General features: G+C 48.3%; 2 protein-coding genes across 2 annotated transcripts; both read right to left on the bottom strand.

The window, feature by feature from the left end:
* Positions 1–6,702: 6,702 nt before the first annotated feature.
* On the bottom strand, positions 6,703–12,877 carry CLIP3 (CAP-Gly domain containing linker protein 3). Its single transcript, XM_043998707.1, has 14 exons — positions 12,735–12,877; positions 12,218–12,435; positions 11,302–11,441; positions 11,128–11,221; positions 10,831–10,992; positions 10,605–10,723; positions 10,204–10,440; positions 9,819–9,954; positions 9,508–9,636; positions 8,862–8,999; positions 8,611–8,734; positions 8,040–8,101; positions 7,801–7,873; positions 6,703–7,310 (listed from the first exon to the last, which is right to left on the bottom strand). Exons 2-14 carry the CDS (start codon positions 12,375–12,377, stop codon positions 7,256–7,258), a joined length of 1,629 nt encoding a protein of 542 aa, XP_043854642.1. The 5' UTR covers positions 12,378–12,435; positions 12,735–12,877; the 3' UTR covers positions 6,703–7,255.
* A 167-nt stretch (positions 12,878–13,044) lies between these two features.
* Positions 13,045–14,818, bottom strand: THAP8 (THAP domain containing 8). Its single transcript, XM_043993872.1, has 4 exons — positions 14,788–14,818; positions 14,514–14,707; positions 13,338–13,853; positions 13,045–13,236 (listed from the first exon to the last, which is right to left on the bottom strand). The coding sequence occupies exons 1-4, from the start codon at positions 14,816–14,818 to the stop codon at positions 13,114–13,116; spliced, it is 864 nt and encodes a 287-aa protein (XP_043849807.1). The 3' UTR covers positions 13,045–13,113.
* Between the last annotated feature and the right edge of the window lie 8,399 nt (positions 14,819–23,217).

Raw genomic sequence — 23,217 nt, 5'->3', positions numbered from 1 at the left:
AGGCGGTGTTCCAGAGAGGCTGACCAATAGAAAACAGAGGAGGCGGGGTTCCTCTTAGAGCTGTCCGATCCTAGAGGACCCAAACACTCCTCTCTCCTCTCTCCTACTCTTCAGTCAATCTGTGGGAAGACTACGGAGGCGGGCTTTGTTTATATCTTAGCCAAGCTTGCACCTCTCGGCTCACGCGTACCATCACTCTCTTCACGTGTAGGTGCTTCAAGCTCAAGGACCAATGAGAAAGCGTTAAGGGCTAGAAAAAACAGACGCATCATCTTACGTCACATCACATGGCCGTAACTGCTATTTCTGTGCTCAGTGTACAAATGCAAAGGAAAGCTCCCTCAGTTTCCTCATCTGTAAAATGCGGATCGTAGTGCCTGTATTACCTTATTATGAGAATAAAATGAAAATGTTAAACGGTTGTACAAAGCCCTGATGTCATCAACATCATATTCATCTGATTCTCACCTTATGGTTGGAAGGAATTCTAATAGGAACACTCCTGGGACAAATCACCCCATTTCTGTTGTTATTCTTTCTCATTTTATATTTTCTAGGCTGTTGTGTACATGGATAAAATGACTACGCTTTATAATTAGATACAAAGGTTTCCACAGAAGCTCTTCTTTAAGACTCACTGAAAGAGCACCTCTGGGATAAGTCAGTTAATAAACAGTTACTGGGGGCAGCTAGGTGGCTCAGTGGATAAAGCACTGGCTTTGAATTCAGGAGGACCTGAGTTCAAATCCGACCTCAGACACTTGACACTAGCCGAGATCCTGGGCAAGTCACTTAACCCTCATATTCCTGCAAAAACAAAACAAACAAAAAACCCAGTTATTAATCACTTACTACGTACCAGGTACTTTACAAATATTTCATTTGTTTAAAAAATAAATCCCACGACCCTGGGAGGTAGGTGCTATTATTATCCTCTTTTTACGGTAGAAGAAACTGAGGCAAACAGAAGCTAAATGATTTGCCTGGAATCAGCCAGATAATGAGCATGTGAAGCTGCACTTAGAATTTAGATCATCCTGACTCCACGCCCAGTGTTCAACCCACCGCACCACCTAGCAGCAGGGGTGGAGGGGCAGGTTATGAAGAGCTTTGGGTATCAAATAGCATTTTGTATTTGATCCTGGAGGTGACAGGACACATTGGAGTTTATTCAGTAAATAAACATATGATCATTAAACTTATAGGGGTTATATTATTGGACCTGGAGTTTAGAGAAATCACTTTGGTAGCTGAATGGAGGATGGACTGAAGGTGGGGGACACTTGTGGTAGGCAGACCTATCATCCGCTATGGAAAGTGTGCAGGTGAGGGGCAGCTAGGTAGTGCAGGGGATAAAGCTCCAGCCCTGGATTCAGGAGGACCTGAGTTCAAATCTGCCTTCCGACACTTCCTAGCTGTGTGACCCTGGGCAAGTCACTAAACCCTCAATTGCTTTGCCCCCCCCCCAATTTTTTTTTTTTTAAAGGAAACAGTGCAGGTGTGAGGTAATAGGGGTCTACACCAGAGTGGTGGCAATGTGGGAAGAGAGATGGGAAGTCCCGGGAGCTTGTTGCAGAGGTGAAATCTACAAGAGATATAGCAAATGTGAAATCTACAGGTCTTGGCACATCTTGGAAGTGGAGGATGAGAGAGGTGCTCAGGATGATTCCTTTTCATTGTAACCCTGGGGGTGGGAGGATGGCGTTGCCCTCCTCAGTAAAAAGGAAGGTGGGGAGGGGGAGGGTTTAGGGGAAGAGAATGAGTTCTGTTTGGAATTGAGTTAAAGATGTCTGCTGGACATCCAGTTGGAGATTGGAGGTCAGCAGAAAGATTGGGGCAGGGACGGTAGATTTGAGTCATCAGCATAGAGATGGTAATTAAATCCCTGAGAGCTGATGAGCTCACCAAGTAAAATAGTATAGAGAGAAGAGAAGAGAGCCCAGGACAGAGCCCTGAGAGATACCTTATAGTCAGAGGGCCAGAGATAAATGAAGAAAGACCCAGCAAAGGAGACACAGAAGGGCTGGTCAGATCCGATGATATATCTTATCAAATGCTTATTGAGCACTTAATTTGTTCTAGGCACTGTACTGGGCACCAGGTATACAAAATAAGGTTAAAAAAAAAAACCAGTTCCTGTTCTCAAGGAATTTAGAATTAAGTTGGTGAGACAACATGTACAGGCAAGATGTATAGAAAGGATAATTTGGAGACACTCTCAGAGGGAGGCATTAGCAGAAAGGGTCCTCTGGGAAGGCTTCTTGCAGAAGGTGGGATGCACCTGAGCCTTGAAGGAAGCCAGGAGGCAGAGGTATAGAGGGTTGCTTAGCATTCTAGGCATCAGAAACAATGAGAAGGCACAAAGTTGGGAGAGGTAAGAGATAGAGTATTATGTTGGAGCAAGAGGAAATAGAGGAATATGCACGATTATTCCCTATATTGGCACAGTGGATAGAATGCCACGCCTGGAGTCAGAAAGAGACCTGGATTCAAATCCTGCCTCAGATATTCAGTAGCTTCATGACCCTGGGCAAGTTACTCAACCTCTGTCTGCCTCAGTTTCCTCATTTGTAAATTGGAGATAATAATGGCATCTTCCTCCAAAGAAGGGATATCTTAAGTATTGTGAGATTTAAAATTGGATACTAGATGATAAATCTCCCCTCTTTAACCTTTCCCTTAATTTATCTCCCAGACTAATGTTAGGAAGCCTCATTGAAGCCAAATCATACCAAAAAAGTGGCATTGGTTACCATTATTCTGGTACTGCCTTTCTGTATTCCTCCGAAAAGATCTATTTCTATTTTGATTTCGCCTGTAATTAGAATTAGAATTTCTTCTCCAAGTCCTACATTCCCTCAATTCATGCCCCTCTTTACAACAGGAACAACACACCTTAGTGTCCTTGTTCCGGTGTTCACATGGCTGACAGGAACAACACACCTTAGTGCCCTTGTTAAGTAGAAATACAAAACAAATACTCTTAAGTCTAAGCTTAGTCTATACTCTGTATAAAACTCACCAAAAGCCCAAGGCCACCTTTGGGGAGGAGAGCCGCGGCAGGCACGTGCTGCTAACAGCAAGCCGGGCCTCGTCCAACTCCAGTCAGCATCTGTCTATGTGTCGCGCCAGTCCTCGGACCAGGAGAGCCGGAAAAAGATCCCACTTCCGTTCTCTCCTTGCCTTTTAAGCTCGCACCCCGGAAGTGGAGTGCTTAGCAGCTGGACTGACGTGCGTAGCCCATGCACAGCCGTTGGTCTCCTCCCTGAAAGGGTGGTCCTTAAAAAAACGTGTCTTTCTGTATTTACTAACCCACTGCTAAAAACTTTTTACCACATTATAAATTAACTAATGTAGGTAAAGAGCTTGGCAAATCTTAAAATAAAATCTTAAAATGCTATTATTAAAATATAGATTAAAAATAGAAAATGCCATTATAAAAATATTAAAATAAACAGAAAATTCTATTATTCAAATATTTAAAATATAACATACTTATATAAAATATAACAAAAATATTAAAATGCTATTATAAAATGTAAACAAAATATTACAATGAAAAATAGAAATATATAAATATATTAAAATATAAGTAAAAAAATGTTATAAAAATATAAATAAAATAGAAGGTACTATTATAAAATATACATAAAAGATAGTGCTATTATAGAATATAAGCAAAATATTAAATGCTATTATAAAAACATGGTAAAAATATAAAAATGCTATTACAAAAATATAAATAAAACCTATAAAATGACATTATAAAAACATAAATATTATAAATATATAAAATAAACAGGGGGCAGTTAGATGGCGCAGTAGATAAAGCACCGGTCCTGGATTCAGGAGTACCTGAGTTCAAATCTGGCCTCAGACACTTAACACTTACTAGCTGTGTGACCCTGGGCAAGTCACTTAACCCCAATAGCCCCACAAAAAAAACAAAAACAAAAACAAAAAAACAGAAAATGCTATTATAAAAATAAGTAAAATATTAAAATATATGGTAAAAATCTAAAGTAAATATAAAATATAAATGTAAAATGAAGTAATAAAAGTGTAAAATACAAAATGCTATTATCACTATTATGATTAACACATCAATATTGTGTTTGTGTGCTCGTAGGCAGCTCTTTTTCCAGTGATAATACTCTAGTTCCAGCACAATTTATTTGTTGCCTTTTCAAAAATAGTTTGATGTCTCTATTTGTAGCTCAGGGATTTGTCATCTGTTAATCTACGAAGGTTAGTGAGCATCTGGTGTCTAATTCTGGCCATATGATAATTTCTTTTTAGGTATTCAGTAGATGCTAAATTTTTGTACCCTTTAGTTTTACGTCTTACCATTTCCACTGTTTCCATGCAACAATAAACCCAGGCTCTTACAAAATCAAATTTTAAAAATTTCTGGTGCTGAGAGCCTGATCCTAAATACTGTCCTATATCTCTGTTTCTCTAAAGAAACCCACAGGTTTCATGGGGGGGGGGGAAGATTTGAATCAGTTCTTATACCTTCACCCTTTAGAGCAGTTATGTGGTGCCATAGTGCATACAATACCAGGCCCGGAGTCAAGAAGACCTGAGTTCAAATTTATCTTCAGACACTAGTTGTGTGACCTTGGGCAAGTCACAACCCTCAGTTTCCTCATCTGTAAAATGAGCTGGAGGGGGCAGCTAGGTGGCACAGTGGATAAAGCACCGGCACTGGAGTCAGGAAGACCTGAGTTCAAATCTGGCCTCAGATACTTGACACTTACTAGCTGTGTGACCCTGGGCAAGTCACTTAACCCCAATTGCCTCACATACACACACACACACACACACACACACACACACACACACACACACACACAAATGAGCTGGAGAGGGAAATGGCAAACCACTGCAGTATCTTTGCCAAGAAAACCCCCAATGGGGTCACAGAGAGTCGGCCATGACTGAAACAACTGAACAACAAAAGTCATGGTCAAGCAATTATAGGCAACAATTTAGTTCCTGTCCAGTTTGTTTTTGAGTTCTCCAAAGCACTTGTAGTTTGCAGAGACATTATCACTGTTATTATTAGAAGCCTCTACCAGGAGGAAGACAAGAGCATACATGAGTCCACATTTGATAACATGAGGAAGGAGACCACAGTTCCCTAACCACAGGGGGACTGAGGGAAGGCTTTGGGAACAGGTGGTCCTGGAGCAGTGGATGGGGGATTTTAAGCAATGGAGAGGAGGCATTTGTTGTGGGCACTGGGGACTCACTAGGCCTGCCTGTGGCGATGCACTGGGCCGGAGGGGAGCAGCTGATAGTCTAATTTGTCCAGAGTCTGTGATGAGGCATAATGGAAAATCCACCTGGCAAGCAATGTGGAAGCCAGATTGTGGAAGGGCCAGGCTGACGAGTTTGGATTGTATCCGGAAAGGCAGCAGGGAGCCGTGAGAGATGTGGTCAGGGCCCTGTTCTAGGATGATTAATTCAGCAGCTGAGTGGAGGATGGATCAGAGAAGGGAGAGGCAGGAAGCAGGAAGGCCAAGTAGTAGGCTACTGCAATTGTCCAGGGGAGAGAGGATGGAAGGTCTGAACTTGGGCAGAGGAGGGTTCTGGAGGCAGAATTGACAAGACCTGGCAGCTAATTGCCAGGTGATGCAAAGGATGGGGCATGGAACCAGGAAGACCTGAGTTCAAATCTTTCTAGACTGGGGCAGCTAGGTGGTGTAGTGGATAGAGCACCAGCCCTGGATTCAGGAGGACCTGAGTTCAAATCTGGCCTCAGACACTTAACACTTACTAGCTATGTGACCCTGGGCAAGTCACTTAACCCCAATTGCCCTGCAAAACAAAACAAAAAAACCCCAAATCTTTCTAGACACTTCCTAGCTGTGCAACCCTGGGCAAATCAGTTAACCTGCCTGCCTCAGTTCCCTCATCTGTAAAATGGACATCATCATAACATTGGCCACCCAGGGCTGTCATGAGATGAAGTGAGATATTTGTAAAATGGGTTTTAGAAGAAAGGGAATGAGTTGTTCTAAGGTACAAATGGGATTTCCAGGTCCAGATGCCCATAGGAAGATAGAGATGTGAGGATGGATCTCAGGGGAGAGATGAAGGCCGGATATACAGAACTGGGAGTTATCTGTATAGAGAATCTAATGAATGGGTGGGAACAGCTGAAATCAGAGAAGAGGCCAAGGATGGAGCCCTGGGGAACACTGCCTCTTGGAGTGGGGGTGGGGGGTGGATACATGGTGATCCTGCAAGTCTGAAAATGGTCCAAAAGGTGCTCTTAGGATGTGCCAGCTGCCTCTGCCACCGTCCAGCCCTTGGGCCCCTGGACCCTTCCTGTTTGCCCCAGGATAGCTCCAAGCCAGGTGGTCAGGGGGAAGGCAGCAAGAGCAGGGCCACCTACTTCTGTCATTTCCTAGCCCCGTCTCCTGCCACAGACTGGTAGACCTGGGGCAGGAAGACCGGGACCTCCCCGAGCATCCATGAGACTCCTGAAGGGGCCAATGAGCAGGAAGAGAGACGAGCATGGCTGAATAGTGAAGAGAGGACTGGGCTTGGTCTCGGGATCACTTGAATTATTTACTAGCTATGTGACCTTGAACAAGGGACTTCCCCTCTTAGCCTCAGTTTCTCCCTTTGTGAATTAGCTCTCAATCTATGGCTCTGTAATGACTCACACAAAGTGACCCAAAGACCCTTGGCTATAGAAATGTCTTTATTGAAGCCAGGCAGGGTGAGGGAGATGTCATGCTGAGTTGGGGGGAGGAGGCATGCGGGTCAATGAGTGACACCCCAGGCGGCTTTGGGGGCCCTAATGTGAGTGTGGGGCTTGGCCAGGATCTGGGGGGAATCCAGGGATGGGCCCAGGGGTTGTAGTGTCTTAAAAAATAGAGATTTCTCTAAGGGGGAGGGGCTAATTGTGAATATCAAGGCACTGGGGGTTATAGGGAGTCACTGAGGAGGGGTCACCAAGGGTCATGGGAAGGGGACAATTTGGGATCATTTCAGGCCGTCTGGGGCTGATCTGGGGTCAGTGTCTCTGAGGGGATAACGGAAGGCATGGTCAGTGATGAGTAAGGGACAGGTCTGACACTGATACCCACGTTAACTGGGGTCTGATCCGGAGGGGTTGGTATACTGGGGGGATTTGGGGGTGGTATATTTGGGGTGACTTGGGACTTGTATTTGAGGGGGGTCAGTATATTGGGGGGTAGTTGGGGCCTCTGGTCCAGGGACCGCCACCGGCTCCGGGTTCCTACGACTGCATCTCTGCCCGAAGCATCCAGGGAAACCAGCAACAGAAGAGTAACCTGGGAGGAGGAAGGGGACCAGTGATGAATGGCACACGGGGGCTTCCCACCTCCACGCTTGGTGCTGCCTCACGTCTCAGCCCCCTCTCCTCTCCTCCATCCCATGTCCCTCCATCTCATTCCAGGGATGCTTTAAGTCTCCACGGCTCTCATCCCTGACCCCAGCTTGACTCTGGCCCCGGTCTGTAATTACCCTAGACTTTTCTCTATCCCTGACACCTCTCTCCTTCCCTGTGGCCCCATCCCCTCTGGTTCTGTTCTGACCTCTCTCTAGTCCTGATCCATCTCCCCGATTCCCCCCCTCACACTCACCAGACCCCAAATCAAACTCATCCTCATGCTCCCATGGGCTCTGCTCTGGCTTCCCCTCCCCCTCTGGTTCCACTCCCACTGGCCCTCTCTCTTGCCTTCTCAAGCTTGGGCTATAGAAACCTGGATTGACTTAAAGAGGGCTGAGGGGTGAGGATATAGTTCACTCCTGTCCTTATACCTGGAGATAGAGTTTTCTGATGTGATGTCCTTGGGAGTCCGGACAGTTGGGAATGTGCGTTTGGGCTGAGTCACTATGGGGAAAGGACGGGGTAAGAAACCCAAGATTTTGTAGCTAGGGACCCTCCCAGGGCCTCCCAGCCCCTTTCTAGGACCCCCTTAATCCTTTTCTGAGTCTCCCACCTCATGCCTTCCTAGGCCATGAGATCCCCAAAGTCAGGGCCCTCCCTACACACTCACTGGTCACTTGGACTTTCTTGGCTGTGATGCTGTCCTTGGGGGGGTCAGTGGAGCCACCAATTCTGGAGAGATATCAAAGGGGACATGTCAGACAGGTCGCCGGGGAGATGCAAGCAGGGCTAATGTAGGATGAAGGCCATCACTCTTTGAGAGTTTCTCAGATTTGGGGTTTCGCTATTTCCTGAGTCTGAGGACAATGGGACAGAGCAGGGGTGGAAGTGGGGGTGCTCTTGTGTCTGGCCTTTGGTGGGGGAGGCAGGTCCCTGGATTTGGAATCCCACAAGGCTGCCCATCTCCTGGTGGTTCTGAGGAATGCCTCGGTCAACGTCCATCTTCCATGGTAGCCTGGGCTTCTCGCCGAGGTCTCTGGACAGGACCCCCAGGCACATTTCTAGGCTTTCTAGTGTCTGGGATGTGTCTCTAGGCCTCCTGGGTTTGGGAGGCCATTGCGTGGCATGGGCTTCTGGGTTTTGTTGTTGCTGTTTTCAGGGGGCATCTCTCAGATGTGGGGGCACCAAGTTTTGTTGTTGTTGCTGCTGGGATTGGCGTTGTTCAGGGTTCTGGGCCTTACCTCTGTATGCGGGATGCAGGTGCAAAGACCCCATGGCGAGGGGGGCATGTGAAGTATCTGACACCAAAGACGGAGCCATCATGTTTCCCCGTCGGGTGGTCGAGCTCGATGCCAAACCAATACCCTGGGCATACAGATAGAGCTGAATCGCGGCCTTTGCAGGCTGGATCTCAGAGCCCCCCAATCCTTGGTCCCTCCCCCTTCTTCTCCTTCCCATAAGCCCTGCCAGGGGCCCAGAGCATCCGCCTTACCAGGGGCAAAGTCTGTCTTCCCATAGAAGCGAATCACACCCTGCTTCTGTCCAGCCACCAGTACTTGGTCTCCTACCTCAGCCTTTAAACCCTCACGCTGGAGGCTGCCCAGGGAGGGTGATGGGGACTTTTTCTTTGCTGGAGGAGGGGAAAAGGAGAGGGCAGAATGTAGAAGCCAGGAGCCCAGAGTTCCTCCCTCCACTTGGGACCTCTTGAATTCAGCACTCCCATAAATGAAAGGCAGCCTAAAAGCCCAGAACCCTGAAATGTGATACCCCTGAATCTAAATCCCATCAGACCCATAATCTTACAAATCCTAAGTACACCCTTGAACCCAGAGTCACCTAAATCTAGCCATCCAAAGTAGGGACCCCAAAAATTTAAGGACCTCTGAACCAATGACCCCCTGAAATCAGGACTCCCCCCACCCCCAGCATGAACACCCCACCCCTCAACGATCTCCTTATTTCAGAACTTTGAGCTGAAAAAGGACACAGACAATTCTGTACTACAGACATTTCCAACCGCTCTATCCTACACTAACTACTGAACTGCCTGTCCCCTAAGTAACCCCTGATTTCTCCTCAGGCCCAAAGTGACCGATGAGCCTTCCTTGGTCTCAGTGAGACCAGTGACCCCTTCTGACCTTTGCGCTCCTTTCGGCCTTTGCCAGTGACACGGGAAAAGTCCATCCGAGGGGTGCGAGGGGTGGAGGTAACTGAAGAAGGAAGGGCGTCTGCCGCTTTTGACACCTTGGAGACCGAGGCAAAGAGGCCTGGAAGAGAAGTGGGTGTCAGCAGGGCCGGCACCCCAGTGATTCCCCTGCCCAAGTCCCTCCCAGGGGTATCAGCTTTCAAGTTTAGGACCCAAAGAAGCTCTCATTAGGTCCAGTCAAGGCCACTACGCTCCCGGGAGGAGGAATACTGTGGCTGAGGACAGGAAGGCACCCGAACTGACCCTGCTTAGGGGGGCAGATGAAGTAGCGCACACCCCCTACGCTTCCATCGTTCTTGCCCTCCGGCTCGTCCAGCTCCACGCCTACCCACTGGCCACTGGCGAACTCCGTGGTCCCGCAGAAACGCAGCGTTCCGGCCTGGGTGGGGAGGGACAGGGAAGAGATTCAGAGTCGGCACCCCGGTCAGGGTGTCGGGGTCTGAGGCTTCCCTGACCTCTCATCTCATGCCAGGTTCTGACAGACGCCTGGACCACGGTCTTTTCCCTGACCTCTGACCTGATTTTGACCTAAGAATTGGGATTCTTCAGCCACCTTCCCCCACTCCATCAATCTGTGACACAATCTCAGCCCCGGGATCCTAGACGGCTGCCCCCTCTGGCTCCTGACCTTCTGACCGTCCAGCAGGACCCGGTCTCCGAGCCGCAGGCCGAGGGCGCTGAGCATGAGGTTGCCTGGGACGTTGTCGTAGTTGGGTAACGTGACCTTGGGGAGGGCACAGGACAGGGGGACTGCCTCCTCCAGCAGCGTCCTCAGTTCCTTAGCCACAAGGGCGGCCTCAGCCTTGTCCAGGGACATGTCCATAGGGTCGGGGACAACCTCGGCCGGGACTTGGCCCTTGCGGTTCTGTGGGGGGACAGCCACAGTCAGGGGACCCAGGTACCTGGGACACCCTGGCTGCATGCAGAGGGCCCAGACTTCTGGGGATGTGGGACTGAGGTCAGGGGGCCCAGATGTCTGAGGTACATGGGGCACGAGGGGCTCCTAGGGTTGAGGTCGGGGTCACGTACCCGCAGAGCAGGGTTGGCCCCATGCTCTAAGAGGCAGCGAGCAGCCCCGAGGCACAGGTTGGAGGCTGCGATGTGCAGGGCTGAGCCGTGATTGAAGTCGCTGCACGTGGAGTTCACCACTAGGAGGGGAGATGAAGGGGGCTGGTCAGGGCAGCCAGAGACTCCTCAGGCCCCAGACTCCCTCCGGCACAGTCCCCCCCTACCAGTGTCCCCCCCTCCCACATACCTCGGGGTCGGGCCCCCTTCAGCAACACTCGGATGAGATCTGGGACGTCAAAATATGCCGCATAATGGAGCGCGTTCATGTTTGTCCAGCGGCTCCGCAGGGTCACATCACCCCCCAAGGCCAGCAGCTGCTGCGACAGGCGGACAGCAGCCACAGGGTCCCCTGTTGGGAGGCGGGCAGGGTGAGCACAGGCTGGTCAGTGGGACCTAGCATTTGGGGATCTTAGGAGCTCATCAGTGTGGTTCTGGGGCTCTGGGGGTCTTAGCTCGTCAGACCTTGGGGCCCGGTCTCACTCACCAACACCATGAGCCCCAGCTTTGCAGGCATAGTGGAGCAGGGTCATGTCTGTGAGCCCATCCCGGTCATTCACGTGACATCCACGGCGTAGGATCTGGGGACACAGGATCACAGCGTTACCCCAGGAAGAGCTGTCCCTGGGCCGCCAGTGTCCTGCCTGCAGACTCTACCCACCTCGTTGCCAATGACGTCAATCTTGTGCTGAACTTGGGGTACCCATTGGCGGATGATGGCAAAGAGCTCAGGGATCGTCGTGCGTGGGTCCAGCAGAATCTCCTGACAGGCTGGGTCATTGGGGTCAAAGAAAGTGAAGGCTGGTGGGACAGACAGACAGACAGAGGTCATCCCTTGGCCCAGACAAAGCCACTCCCCTTCCCCACAGGCCAGGTCCAGAGCCTGGATTCCACTTGACCTCCTGTGCCAGGATCCCTAGAGAGCAGACCCCTCCCCGGATCCCCATCAGACCCCTTTGGGGCCTGAACAGGGCCTGGCAGACTGGAAGGCCTCACCTGGAATCCTTCCACCCCCACCCCCAGCATCCAGCTTCATCCCCAGGCTCAAACGCTCCTTCCCCACACCCCTTCTCAACCCTCCACTGCCTTGGCTCAGCCTCTAGTGTAAGATCCACTAAAAGAAAGGTTCTTAAAATGTGTTTTATGCCCTGGTCCCCTTGGGCCCCTCCTCAGAACCCTGTTTTTAGATGCATAAAATAAAATGCCAGGGGTTAAGATGGAAACCAAGGAGAGTGGAATGTAATTATCAAAAGAATTAAACGACCACCACCAAACCCCCAAGTTCATGCACCCCCCTTCCGAACCCCCCTGCTCAGGTCCATCAGATCCCATAAACTCTTGAGGGCTCCTGGCTAGATCCTTCTGGATTCCCACTAGGTCCCCAAAGCTGATCCCTCAGATCCCGGCACAGGGACCTCAGGCAGAACAGATAGGATCCTGTCATGTCACAAGACCAAATTCCTCAGGCTCCCTGAAGGATCTCAGAGAACCAAATCCTGGGGAGGCTCGGGAGCCCCACTGAATGGATCCCTGTCTATGCCACACCTCGGAGCATCTCCGCTCTCCGGGCTGTTTACCATAGTCCTTGGGCAGGGGCGCTGGGGCTGAGGGGTGCACCACGGGCTTCTGCCTGCGCTCTGGGATGGGGCTGGGAGCTTCTGGCAGGGGCTCCTCCTCTTCCTCCTCTTCCTCTTCTTCCTCCTCCGGGGGCAGCGCTGCGGCGTCCGTCTTCGTCATGGCCCGGGGGACGCTCGGGGAGGGGGCCTGGGGCACTCACGAGGGGCTGGGGTCACAGCTTGACAGGGAGGGGATGGAAAAGGGGGTAGTCAGGGCTCACTGCCCCCTCCCCCAGCCAGGGGCAGGTGGTATACCCAGCTCCCACGGTCCTGGAGTCCCTTCCCCAAGACCAAGGGCCAGCACCTCTCCCCCCAGCCCCTGTTAGGGAATCTACCTCCCCCCACCCCGCATTCCCTTCCCTTCCCTCCCTCCTGGACCAAGGCGTTGGGCCTGTCTAGCCCTAGGAGATGCAACCAGGGACCGCGGGGTCGGATGCCTGGGTATGTGTTTATCTCGGTCAGGGCAGGGCCCCCTTACCCCGGGTGCAGAGACAGAGAAGGGGAGAGACAGATGCAGAGAGAAGAGGATGGAGAGATGATGGAGATGGAGAGACCTGGAGACAGAGATGGGCCGGAGGGCGGGGCCCCGATCGCGCATGCGCGCGTCGCACAGGCACCCCGGGGGCGGGGGACTAGAGGGGGAGAGGGGGAGCGAAGGGAACAGAGACCTCTAGACACTGAGGAAAGACACACACGGGGGAGAAAGTCCAAGGCGGCGATAAGGGGACAGACAGAAAGAGGCGCAGGCCCCCAGGGGCGCCCCCCACCCGCAATTCACAGACTCGAGGTTTTTCTCAAGTTAGTTTATTGAGTCCAAAAGAGCCACTGAGGCACGGAAGCCCCCTCCCCCCAGGCGCTCAGGGGTCGTGGGCTGGCGTCAGCGTGTAGAGCACGGCGGCCGCGGGCTGCTCCCCGCAGACTATGGCCACGGCGCCAGCACCCGTGGGCTCGGGGCGCGCGGGGACCCCGGGCAGGCATGCCTGCAAGAAGAAGAGGGGAGGGCGATGAGTGGCGGGTCCTCTCCTTCCCCCTACCCCCCAGAGCGCCCCTCCCCCCGTGCGCCCCTCCCCCGCACGCTCACCGCGCCCAGCAGCCGCAGCCGCTCGTGGGACAGCAGGTGGTCCCGGCGCAGCTGCTGCACCAGCCCCTCGAGGGCGCCCAGGCGCGCGCGGTGCCGCCGCTGCCGCTGCTGCAGCCCCCGCACCTTGCGCTGCAGCGCGGCTACCACCCCGTCCAGGCCGGCCCTGGGCTCCAGCCGCGCGCGGTGGTAGGCGTGCTCGCCGCGCGGGGCCGCCCCGGACGGCTCCCCGCCCGCCCCGTCGGGCCCCCCGGCCTCGTCCCGCTCAGCCTCGGCCGAGGTCTCGGCGGTCGCGTGGGACACGATGGGGAGCGTGGACACGATGGGGGTGACGAGCGCCGACGACACCACGGTCACGGGGGGCAGGGGCCGCGCCTCGTGGGGTTGGGCCGGCCAGGCCTCCAGGTACGCCGTCCCCGGGAGCGCGGAGGCCCCCCAGGAGGCCACGGTCACGGTCGCCTTCAGGGCTGCTGCTGCTGCGCGGGGATCCCCGCCGTCAGGGTCGGGCCGCCTCAGCTTCTGAAAGACACCAGGGGTCGGCCTACGTCAGGGCGCCGAGCCCTTCTGGGGCGGGGACGGGGGTATTATAAGGCACGATGTAGGGGGCAGAGGACCCGGGGTCAAGTGCCGGCCCCGCCGTCTGACCTAGAGTCAGTCACTGCCCATCCTGGGCCTCAGTTTCTCCTTCTGTAAATCGAGTAAGTTGGACTAGAGGACCTCTCAGGCCCCGTCCAGGGATGGGAGTGAGGGGGTTGTGACCCGAGCGGGGCCAGAGGCCACAGGGTCCACCCCGGGGAGAGGGGGGAAGCTGCATTCAGAGCTAGAGGATCTACGTGGGAACCCGGGCTCGGCCACTTACTCCCCGGTGACCTTGGACGAGTCACTTCTGCCTGGGCCTCAGTTTCCTCCACTGGAGAGAGAGGGGGTGGGGCTGGCTGGCCTCTGGGGCTCCTTCCAACTCTAGACCTGGAATCCCAGGGCTCCTCTCCTTCCCCCCCACCCGCCCATGGGACTTGGGGGGGGGAAGAAAAGAGGAGGAAGCCCCGCCTACGCCGCCCTTGGCTCCGCCCCGAGGGCGCACTCCTTTCTGGGGGGGCGGGGGCGGCGTCACCACGGCGTCTTGACGTCAGAGTCGTGCCGGAGCGTCCCGCTCGCCCTTCCCTGACTAGTGACGCTCACATGTGAAAAAGCCGAGGCGGCGGTTCTCGGCGCCGAGTAGGCCAGCAGTGTTAGGGCAGGGCGGAGCCAGGGAAGACGTGGGCATGGCCCCGACCTCTGTCTCGGCCCAGTGTAGCTCCCTCCCTCGGGGCTCCGCGGGATTCTCGGGTCGGCCTGGTTCTGTGCGCCGCCCTGGTCACGTGATTTACTCCAGCCTCGTCACGTGCCAGGAGAGGGCGGGGGAAGTGCCTGGGCGTTTGCGTGATTGTAGCTGGACGCGTGGACATGCGCAGACCTGCGAGCCTCAAAGAAAGAAGGTTGCTCATGCGCCTTCCCAAATGCGGAGGGCGGGGTGGATTTAGAATCTTTCCTCTTTCTGTGCCTTGGATTTGCTAGGCCCTGGGGGAGGGGGAGGGTCAGGAGGCATTACTGAGGAGAAAAGCTGTTAGAAGGCCTGTCCTCTGGGAGCTTATAGTCTAATGTGAAAAAAAAAAATTGACAGTTCCTGAGGGCTTTCCCGTCTAAGTGGCCAAAACTTTTTGTGAAAATGGTACCTTGTCAGGAGTACCTGAGTTCAAATCCGGCCTCAGACACTTGACACTTACTAGCTGTGTGACCCTAGGCAAGTCACTTAACCCCAATTGCCTCCCTAAAAAAAAAAATAAAATAAAAAAAAAAAAACATGGGGCAGCTAGATGGCACAGTGGATAGAGCACCGGCCCTGGAGTCAGGAGTACCTGAGTTCAAATCCGGCCTCAGACACTTGACACTTACTAGCTGTGTGACCCTAGGCAAGTCACTTAACCCCAATTGCCTCCCTAAAAAAAAAAAAAAAAAAGAAAAAAAATGGTACCTTGATTTGCATGAACCTACCCCCCCCATTATCCAGGTGACCGCAACTGACTTCACCAACAATCCAATCCTTTGAGAGGCCAAGAGTAAACCCAGATAGACATACCGGGAATTGGTAACAGAAGCCAATCAAAGACTTCTCTGGCAGCAAGATAACCTTATCTTCAACTATTCCCCAACTTTGGAATAATCCTTTTTCTTTTTGAAGAACTGAACTGCCCAACGCATAGACAGCCTTCTGATTTGTCTGTCAAAGACTACATCCTGCAGCCTACAATTCCTCACACACACCCTCCTCCCTTTGGGAGTGGGCCTTTTTTTTTTTTTTTTTTTGCGGGGCAATGGGGGTTAAGTGACTTGCCCAGGGTCACACAGCCAGTAAGTGTCAAGTGTCTGAGGTCGGATTTGAACTCAGGAACTCCTGAATCCAGGGCTGGTGCTTTATCCACTTTGCCACCTAGCCGCCCCCTGGGAGTGGGCCTTTCTAAGCCCACCTTTCCTTCAAATTCCTAATCTATCTTTGTTTAAACTGTATATAAACCTTTGCAGTCTAATTAGGCAGAGTAGTATCCATGATCATGCTGTATTTTCTTTCCTGCTTAATAAAACCTTTTAATTTTTACAGGCATTATCTTGCTCTGGTTTTCCTTCCCTTTTAGGAAGAAAGGGATTTAAATTGGCCTTTGCATTCTCTGGAGAACTGGCCATTGTGTACCAGGTCTTACCCTTTGGGGAAAGAGATCCAGATTTCATTAAGAGAGCTTTTGCCTTGGTTTACACGTATAACCATTCAAATTCAGAGTGGAAAAATGTTTATTAATGGAATAAAGGAGGCTGGGGTGGGGTGGGGAGGGGGAGATGGCAACCTCCAGAAATTCAAGGAGCACTGAAGCCTCATAAATAGAATAAACAGAAGTGTTTCAGCCTGAGCACTAACCTAAACAGAAGCAGCTTAAGGGGATGAAGTAGAGAGAGCACAGGACTGTAGGCCAAAAAAATCTGAGTTCAAATTCTCCTTCCAACACTTAGTAGCTCCATTGTGAGGAAATGGGTAATGGTCTGCTCTTAATAAGGATATAACTCATTCAAATTACACTCCTAGGGACCTGTTTGAGGACAAAGGTCTCAGCCCCCCTTCCCTCTCTTCCAGCAAACAGATCACATGGTTCAAGTAACCCTGAACTGGTCTTAATTCGGTCCTCTTCTAGGCTGTGTCCATATAAGAGAAGCTTGAAGAAATGTCCCTGTGTCGCCTCCCCCATTGGCTGAGAACCCAAAGAATATGGAAATTAGGGTTAAGAATACTGCATTCTGGTTAGCTAGCGGAGTAGATTGTAACCCTTAAGTAATCTGGCCAGTGATGAACATGGGGAGGGTCCATTTCAAGCTAGAGACTAGTGAGTAAAAAAGGGCCTTCAAGCCCTTGCTCTGCACTTGCTGGCTACAGCACTTATTTGCAAGTGTTCATTCTCTCAAGAATGAGAATAAGTGGGGCAGCTAGGTGGCACAGTGGATAGAGCACTGGCCCTGGATTCAGGAGGTCCTGAGTTCAAAATCTGGCCTCAGTCACTTGATACTTACTAGCTGTGTGACCCTGGGCAAATCACTTAACCCCAATTGCCCCACCAAAAAAACAACAATAACAACAACAACAAAAGAATGAGAATAAGCGAGCCTTTGATGAGACTGGGTTCCAGGGGTGTTTTCCTCTCATCTATGATGGTGAACAAGCATCTGTAAGACAGCACCTCCTTCCCAAGGTGGTTGTGATGGTCTCACGAAATGACTTCTGTAAAGCACTTTGGACACCTTAAAAGTTTCTAAACACAGTATTTAACTATTACGTGTAAATACATATCATATATAATGATTATAACAGTATAAATTTGTATTACATATGGAATATGTAAATGCTATTTATTGTTTCTTCCAGTTTCCGTTACATGTGGTCTTCTTGTGGTAAGTTTGAGGCCAGGGGCTGTATTGCTTCACACAGTACCTGGCATATATTAAGTGCTTAATAAATGCATCTCTCTGTGGACATAATATATATTAAGTGTTTAATAAATGCATCTGTAAGTGGACAGTTCTTAATTGAGAGGAACCCCATAAATGTAATGGACTTTCATTACTCCTTATCCCTGAACATCACAATTCTAGGAAGGAAAGAATTATGAAGCTCTTATGCCAGAGTCAAGTCAACAAATATTTAGTAAGCACCCACTTTGTGTAGGTTAGTCCAAGATGAAAGTCACTCCCACCACCTAGGAAACATGGTGGTATACAATGTTCTGCTTCTCAGATTCCTTGCTCCCCATGCCTGGAACATACTCCTCACCTCATCCTTAGTTTCCCAAATTTCCTTCCTTGAGACAGGTCAAATGTCCCCTTTTGCAGGAGGCCCTTTCAGGTCCTGCCAGCTGCTAATTCCTTTCCCACTGAGATGACCTCCCATAGCATTATATGTTTAGAATTTAAAAGGACCTTGGAGACTATGGTGTCATACCCTCTCATTCTGCAGAGGATTCCCTGAGCCAGGAAGAAGCAGTGATTTGGTCAGTCACACAAATACTAAAAGTTGTTAGAGCAATACCAGAAGCCTAACTCCATATATGGTGGGTGCTCTCTCTACCAAATCTACTCTGTCTATATCTTGTATATCCCTAATTATTTTTCCAGTAGTATGTATGACTGTGAGAGTTGGACTCTAATGAAAACTGAGCTCCCCAGAATCAACACCTTCAAATGGTGGTGCTGGAGAAGACTTTTGAATGATGAATTTTATCTAATTCACTATTTTTTATTTTTATTTTTGGCAGGGCAATGAGGGTTAAGTGACTTGCGCAAGGTCACACAGCTAGTAAGTGTCTAAGGCCAGATTTGAACTCAGGTCCTTCTGAATCCAAGGCCACTGCTTTATCTACTGTGCCACCTAGCTGCCCCCCTGGAGAAGACTTTTGAGAGTCCCTTGGACAGCAAGGAGATCAAGTCAGCCAATACTGCCTCCCTTCTTTTTTTTTCTTTTCTTTTCTTTTTTCAGGGCAATAAGGGTTAAGTGACTTGCCAAAGGTCACACAGCTAGTAAGTGTCAAGTGTCTGAGGTCGGATTTGAACTCAGGTCCTTCTGAATCCAAGGCCACTGCTTTATCTACTGTGCCACCTAGCTGCCCCCAAGTCAGTCAATACTTATGAGAAATCAATTCAGGTGATTCACTGAAAGGTCAAATACTGAAGCTGAAACTTAAATACTTTGGCCACATAATGAGTAACGAATAGGAAAAGACCCTGATGATGAGAAAGATTGAAGGCAAAAGGAAAAGGGGACAGCAGAGGATGCGATGGTTGGATGGTGCCATGAACTTTGGACAGGCATAGTAGAGGATAGGAGGGCCTGGTGTGCTGTGTGGTCCATGGGGTCACAGAGTCAGACACCTGAACAACCACCAAAAGTTATTTACATGTCTCTCCTGTTAGACTGTGATCTCCTTGAAGACAGGGACTGTTTTTGCCTTTGGTAGCATCCCCAATGCTTACACAGCAGGCACTTAATAAGTGGAAAGAATACCGGAGATTCAATCAGGAGAGACAGATCCAAAACACTCCTCCTGCTCTAGTGGTGTAACCAAACATAAGTCATTTGAGCTTCAGTCTTCCCATCTGAAAAATGTGCTTATGATATCAATCCCACCTCTGACCTTGGGCAACTTAATCTTTCTCACCCTCAGTTTTCTTTTTTTTGTTGTTTGTTTGGGGTTTTTTTGTTTTTTTTTTAGTGAGGCAGTTGGGGTTAAGTGACTTGCCCAGAGTCACACAGCTAGTAAGTGTTAAGTGTCTGAGGTCGGATTTGAACTCAGGTACTCCTGACTCCAGGGCCGGTGCTTTATCCACTGCGCCATCTAGCTGCTCCCCTCAGTTTTCTCATCTAGAAAATGGGGACAATGATAGTGTCTACCTCACAGAGTTGTTATAAGGATCAAATAAGCTAATACATGTAAAATGCTTTGCATGTATAAATTTTAGTTAAAATTTAAAATGAACTAAATTTAAAGTTAATTAAAATTTAAAACTTTAAAAGCACTATGTAAATGCTAACTAATCTTTTTTTGTTGGGGTTTTTTTGTGGGGCAATGAGGGTTAAGTGACTTGCCCAGGGTCACGCAGCTAGTAAGTGTCAAGTGTCTGAGGCCTCATTTGAACTCAGGTACTCCTGAATCCAGGGCTGCTGCTTTATCCACTGCGCCACCTAGCTGCCCCATCTTTTTATTGTTATCCCTTTTCTTATCCCAGGTTTATGTGAAGTTCAAATGAAATAATATATACAGCACTATCTACATGTATGATCCTTGGCAAACATTCGTCTCAGTTTTCTCCTCTACTGGACATGGTTGTTATTTGTTGTTCTTCAGTTGTGTCTGACTCTTCATGACCCCATTTAGTGTCTTCTTGGCAGAGATACTGGAGTGGTTTTGCCATTTCCTTCTCCAGTTCATTTTACAGATGAGGAAATTGAGACCTTCAGGGTTAGGTGACTTGCCCAGGGTCACACAGCCAGTAAGTGTCTGAGGTCAGATTTGAACTCAGGTCTTCCTGATTCCAAGCCCAGTAGTCTATCCACTTCAACACCAAGTTGCCTTCAAAAGGAGATGAATGGGGGGCGGCTAGGTGGCGCAGTGGATAAAGCACCAGCCCTGGATTCAGGAGTACCTGAGTTCAAATATGACCTCAGACACTTGACACTTACCAGCTGTGTGACCCTGGGCAAGTCACTTAACCCCAATTGCCTCACTAAAAAAAAAAAAAAAGAATTGTTTGGGGCAGCTAGGTAGCACAGTGGATAGAGCACTGACCCTGGAGTCAGGAGTACCTGAGTTCAAATCCGGACTCAGATACTTGACACTTACTAGCTGTGTGACCCTGGGCAAGTCACTTAACCCCAATTGCCTCACTAAAAAATTAAAAAAAAATAATAGCACCTACTTGCCAAGATTATTGTGGGCATCAAGGGAAATAATATTTGCGAAGCACTTTGCACAATGTCTGGCACATAGTAGATGCTATATAAATGTTAGTTATTATTATTGTTATTCAACTCCATGCCAATCAAACTATTAAAGAATTACTTTATGGAACTAAAAAAACATAACAGAATTTATCTGGGGAACAAAAAGGTCAAGGATATCAAGGGAAACAATGAAAAAAATGATAAGGAAGGAAGCATACCAATACCAGATCTCAAACTATACTACAAAGCTGTAAGTCATCAAAACAGTTTGGTACTGGATAAGAAACTGAGAAGTGATTATTGAAACAGATCAATTCAATAACAAAGAAACAAGTGAACACAGTGACCTAGCCTTTGATAAACCCAAAGACCCCAAATTGTTGGGAAAACTGGAGAGAGGTCTGGTGGAAACTAGGCACAGACTAACATCTCACATCATATAGCAAGAAACTTTAAGGACAGCTAGGTGGCACAGTGGATAAAGCATCAGCCCTGGATTCGGTAGGACTTGAGTTCAAATTCAGCCCCAAACACTTGACACTTACTAGTTGTGTGACCCTGGGCAAGTCACTTAACCCCAGTTGCCTCACTTAAAAAAAAAAAAAGGAAAAGGACCTATAAATACAAAAATATTTTATTTCCTCTCTTTTCATGGCTGAAAAGAAGTTGAAACTGAGAGGATTCCCATCAATTGGGGAATTACTGAACAAGTCATGGTACATAAATGTAATAAAAAAATGTTCTACTAATGCATTGTTGATGGAGCTGTGAGCTGATCCAACCATTCTGGAGAGCAATTTGGAATTATGCCCAAAGGGCAATAAAGCTGTGCATACCCTTTGACCCAGCAATTCCACTTTTAGGTCTTTTGCCCAAAGAAATCATGGAAGGGGGAAAGGGACCCACATGTACAAAAATATTTATAGCTGCTCTTTACGTGGTAGCAAGGAATTGGAAGTTGAGAGGGTGCCCATCAATTGGGGAATGGCTGGACAAGTTGTGGTATATGAATACAATGGAATACTATTGTGCTGTAAGAAACAATGAGCAGGAAGAGTTCAGAGAAACCTGGAGGGTCTTACGTGAGCTGATGATGAGTGAGATGAGCAGAACCAGAAGAACATTGTACACAGTATCATCAACATTGAGTGTTGACCTACTGTGATGGACTATATTCTTCTCACCAATGCAATGGTACAGAAGAGTTCCAGGGAACTCATGATAGAAGAGGATCTCCAAATCCAAGAAAAAAAAAGAAAGAAAGAACTGTGGAGTATAGATGCTGATTGAACCATATTATTTCTTTTGTTTTGGGTGCTGTTGTTTTTTTTTTCTATTTTGAGGTTTTGCATCACTGCTCTGATTTTTTCTCTTGTAACAGGATTAATGCAGAAATAGCATTAATGTTATTATGTGTATATATATGTGTGTGTATATATCTATATCTATATGTATATGTATAGAGATATATAGACATAACCTATATCAGATTACCTGCTGTCTAGGGGAGGGGGGAGGGAGGGGAGAGAGGGAGAAAAATCTGAAATTGTAAAGCTTGTATAAACAAAAGTTGAGAATTATCTTTACATGTAACGGAAAAATAAAATACCTTATACATTAAAAATAAAAAAATAAAGAATATTTTATTGATCATAAATATCAAGTGACTAAAAGAAAAAAATGTTCTTTAAAAAATTATGGAGGACCTGAGTTCAAATCCAGCCTCAGACACTTGACACTTAACTAGCTGTGTGACCCTGGGCAAGTCACTTAACCCTCATTGCCCTGCAAAAATAAATAAATAAATAAATTATGCAGGTGATTGTTTCAGAAAAACCTGGAAAGACTTGTTTGAATTACTGTAAAATGAATCAAGCAGAACCAGGGGAAACAATTTATACAGTAACAACAATATTCTAAAAATAATCAACTTTGAAAGATGTAGTAACTTTGATTAAATAGGACAAGTAACCACTACTCCAAAGGACTCATGATGAAACATGCTATCCATCTCATGATAGGGAGCTAATTGAATTATAGATTATAGCACATTTTCTTCCCCCCTCCCCACCTCTCCTTTTCTCTCTCCTCTCTCAGAAGTGGCTAATGGAGAAATTTGTTTTGCATGATTATATATATATATATATATTTGTAATGGGTTTTATTTTTCTTGCCTTCTCAATAGCTGGGGGAAGGTGAGGGGAGAGGAAGAGAATTCAAAACTGAAAATTAAATTAAATGAACAAAAATAAATTCATATGGAGTAGAGAGGGAAGGTCAAAAATCTCAAGAGAAATAATGAAAAGAAATGAGAAGAGGCCTAAGCAGTACCATATTTCAAACTATACTACGATGCAGTAATTTTCCAAACAGTATCGTGTAAAGAAAATAGTTCTGTCAGTGGAATAGATTAAGTAAACATATCTAGTGCCCTAGCTTTCCATAAACACAAAAGACCCCAGCTAATGGGATAAGTACTCAATATTTGACAAAAACTGTTGGAAGAATTAGACAGTAGTATGGAAGAAATTAGATTTCGACCAACACCTCACAACGTACACTAAGATCAGCTCCAAATGGGAACAAGACCTAGAGTTAAATTACCTATCAAATTTATGGATAGGAAAAAAAGTTCATGACCAAACAAAGGGTAGAGAGGATCAGAGAGGATAAAATGAATAATTTTGATTACATAAAATTAAATTTATTTTTGCATAAACAAATCCAGTAAAATTAAGATTAAAAGGGAAACATCTGGGGGAAATCTTTGCAGCAAGTTTCTCTGATAAAGAGAAAGGAGAGTAAATAAACATTTCTTAAGCACTTATGGTGAGCCAGCACTTTACAAATATTATCTCATTTGATAAAGGT

The sequence above is a fragment of the Dromiciops gliroides genome, chromosome 3 (genome assembly GCF_019393635.1).
Source record: "Dromiciops gliroides isolate mDroGli1 chromosome 3, mDroGli1.pri, whole genome shotgun sequence".
In the NCBI taxonomy this organism is placed as follows: Eukaryota; Metazoa; Chordata; class Mammalia; order Microbiotheria; family Microbiotheriidae; genus Dromiciops; species Dromiciops gliroides.
Note: the sequence above shows the minus strand (reverse complement) of the source record. Positions and strands in the feature narration are given on the sequence as shown.

Coding starts and splice junctions, on each gene's coding strand:
- THAP8 (XM_043993872.1), bottom strand. CDS start 14,818: ATGAGCAACCTTCTTTCTTTGAGGCTCGCAG. Junction 13,854..14,513: donor CCGCCTCGGCTTTTTCACAT/GTGAGCGTCACT, acceptor GGTGTCTTTCAG/AAGCTGAGGCGGCCCGACCC. Junction 13,237..13,337: donor GGCTGCGGCTGCTGGGCGCG/GTGAGCGTGCGG, acceptor TTCTTCTTGCAG/GCATGCCTGCCCGGGGTCCC.
- CLIP3 (XM_043998707.1), bottom strand. CDS start 12,377: ATGACGAAGACGGACGCCGCAGCGCTGCCCCCGGAGGAGGAAGAAGAG. Junction 10,724..10,830: donor GAAGGGGGCCCGACCCCGAG/GTATGTGGGAGG, acceptor CTCCCCTCCTAG/TGGTGAACTCCACGTGCAGC. Junction 9,637..9,818: donor CATCTGCCCCCCTAAGCAGG/GTCAGTTCGGGT, acceptor CTTCTCTTCCAG/GCCTCTTTGCCTCGGTCTCC.